Raw genomic sequence first — 1,608 nt, 5'->3', positions numbered from 1 at the left:
ATTGCTTGTAGCAAAAAGGCATAATTAAACATTTAATTGATATTAGTAGTTGGGGCTTTAGACATGTGCTTATGTTTAAACACTGAATGTTAATTTAAAAATATGTATTTATATTTAGTCTCATTTACTATAGTTCAAGAACTTTCAAAAGGTCAAATGCAGTGAAAAAATTTGAATTAACATATTCTTTATAACATGGAATAGTCTCCTCACACATTGCAACAAAGGGCTCTTTATAAGGTTGACTCTAGCCCCATTGGTGCCCCTCCCCATATCCTCTCATCTTCTCTAATTGACCCCTTTCCTCTCCCACGCCCCAACGCCCCACTGTACACACCCCCGCCCCCCAAAAAAAAGATTTTGAAAAGCCACTCTAAATCACATTGGACAGCAGTAGGTTGGAGACAGACCCACATCTGTTCTACCGTGCCCTGATGGGAATCACCTTTTGAGCAACCCAATCATTGTTTACCATAGGCTCTCTTCTCTTAGGCAAAAGCAAACAACTGCGACCAGCTTCCCCCAGACATTAGCTGCTATGGGGAATTATAGTGTTCTTCTCACATCCAAGAAGGATAAGTAATTACCCAGGCAGGCTCTAGGGGTTTCTAAATTGCAATATTTAATTCATGAGGTCAGAGCTGCCAAAAGCTTGGTTGGTGTAGCAGCAAGAACAGCCGGGAAGGTATTTGGGGTCAGAGCAGATCAACAAGCCTTCCATGGGGAAGGAAAATAGTCCTTGTGAACATTTACTAGCTAATCTATTCCTTACACTCAACTCCAAGGACACAAGGGACTCCATCAGCCCTCGACCTTTTACCTTCTAGAAAGAGACCTCCCCTTTCCCTCTTTAGGCCAAACCCTCCTAGGGCATCTCTAGAGTTCTCAGCCTCTGTGCTATTTCCAGGCTGCAGGACCAGGTGAACTCACCTGATACATGATGGAGGAGGGCGGAGGCTCGATGCATGGCTGCTGGTCAGGGAGGGGCAGCTCTTCGAGCAGGTCCACATTGGACAGGGCATCCTCTAAGGTGACGTGAGTCGTCATGGCTGCAGCTTCCTTATTCCACATGGAGGAGAAGGAAGAGAAGGGCAACAGGATTTCAGGAGGCTCCAATCATTTCACCCAATCCCAACCTGCACACTTTGTAACAGATACAGGGGGCTAACACGCATTGAAACCACTTCCACTTGCTACTTCACAACGATGCTTTAGGAATGACAGATGTCCATAACCTGCACCTTTTCTAGACAAGGATTTCTTCACAGTTATGGAGTCCTTAAATGATTCAAATGATTAATGCCCTTGCCTGCTAACCGAGAAGGGTGGAGAGTCAAGTCCACCCAGAGGTTCCTCAGACGAAAGCCCTAGTGATCTACTCTGACAACACACACACTGAAAACCCTATGGAGTACAGTTCTGTTCTAACACACATGGCTTCATCATGAACCAGAGTCAGTGTGACTGCAACTGCTGGGTTGCACCATCCAGAGACTTCATAGACTAGTAAGCTGAGACCAAACTGATTCAGGCTCCAGAAATTCAACATGATTTGCAAAGATGGGAGCATCTTTGTTCATGTCCCTTGGCCTGGGTAAGTTTTGTGAG

The 1,608-nt window shown here is 45.2% G+C and overlaps 1 protein-coding gene across 6 annotated transcripts in view; it reads right to left on the bottom strand.

Moving 5' to 3' along the window:
• Positions 1 to 1,060, bottom strand: part of CYFIP2 (cytoplasmic FMR1 interacting protein 2) — a 127,345-nt gene extending 126,285 nt beyond the window's left edge. For 3 of the 6 annotated variants that reach the window (XM_006863929.1, XM_006863927.1, XM_006863930.1), the window contains exon 1: positions 931 to 1,047. In XM_006863929.1, the coding sequence (XP_006863991.1) occupies positions 931 to 1,047 (117 nt within the window). Of the gene's footprint in view, positions 1 to 930 lie in introns of all 6 variants that reach the window. The other 3 variants (XM_006863926.1, XM_006863925.1, XM_006863928.1) reach the window with 3 other exon arrangements.
• Positions 1,061 to 1,608: the final 548 nt, after the last annotated feature.

The sequence above is a fragment of the Chrysochloris asiatica genome, unplaced genomic scaffold, assembly GCF_000296735.1.
Source record: "Chrysochloris asiatica unplaced genomic scaffold, ChrAsi1.0 scaffold00057, whole genome shotgun sequence".
Taxonomy (NCBI): Eukaryota; Metazoa; Chordata; class Mammalia; order Afrosoricida; family Chrysochloridae; genus Chrysochloris; species Chrysochloris asiatica.
Note: the sequence above shows the minus strand (reverse complement) of the source record. Positions and strands in the feature narration are given on the sequence as shown.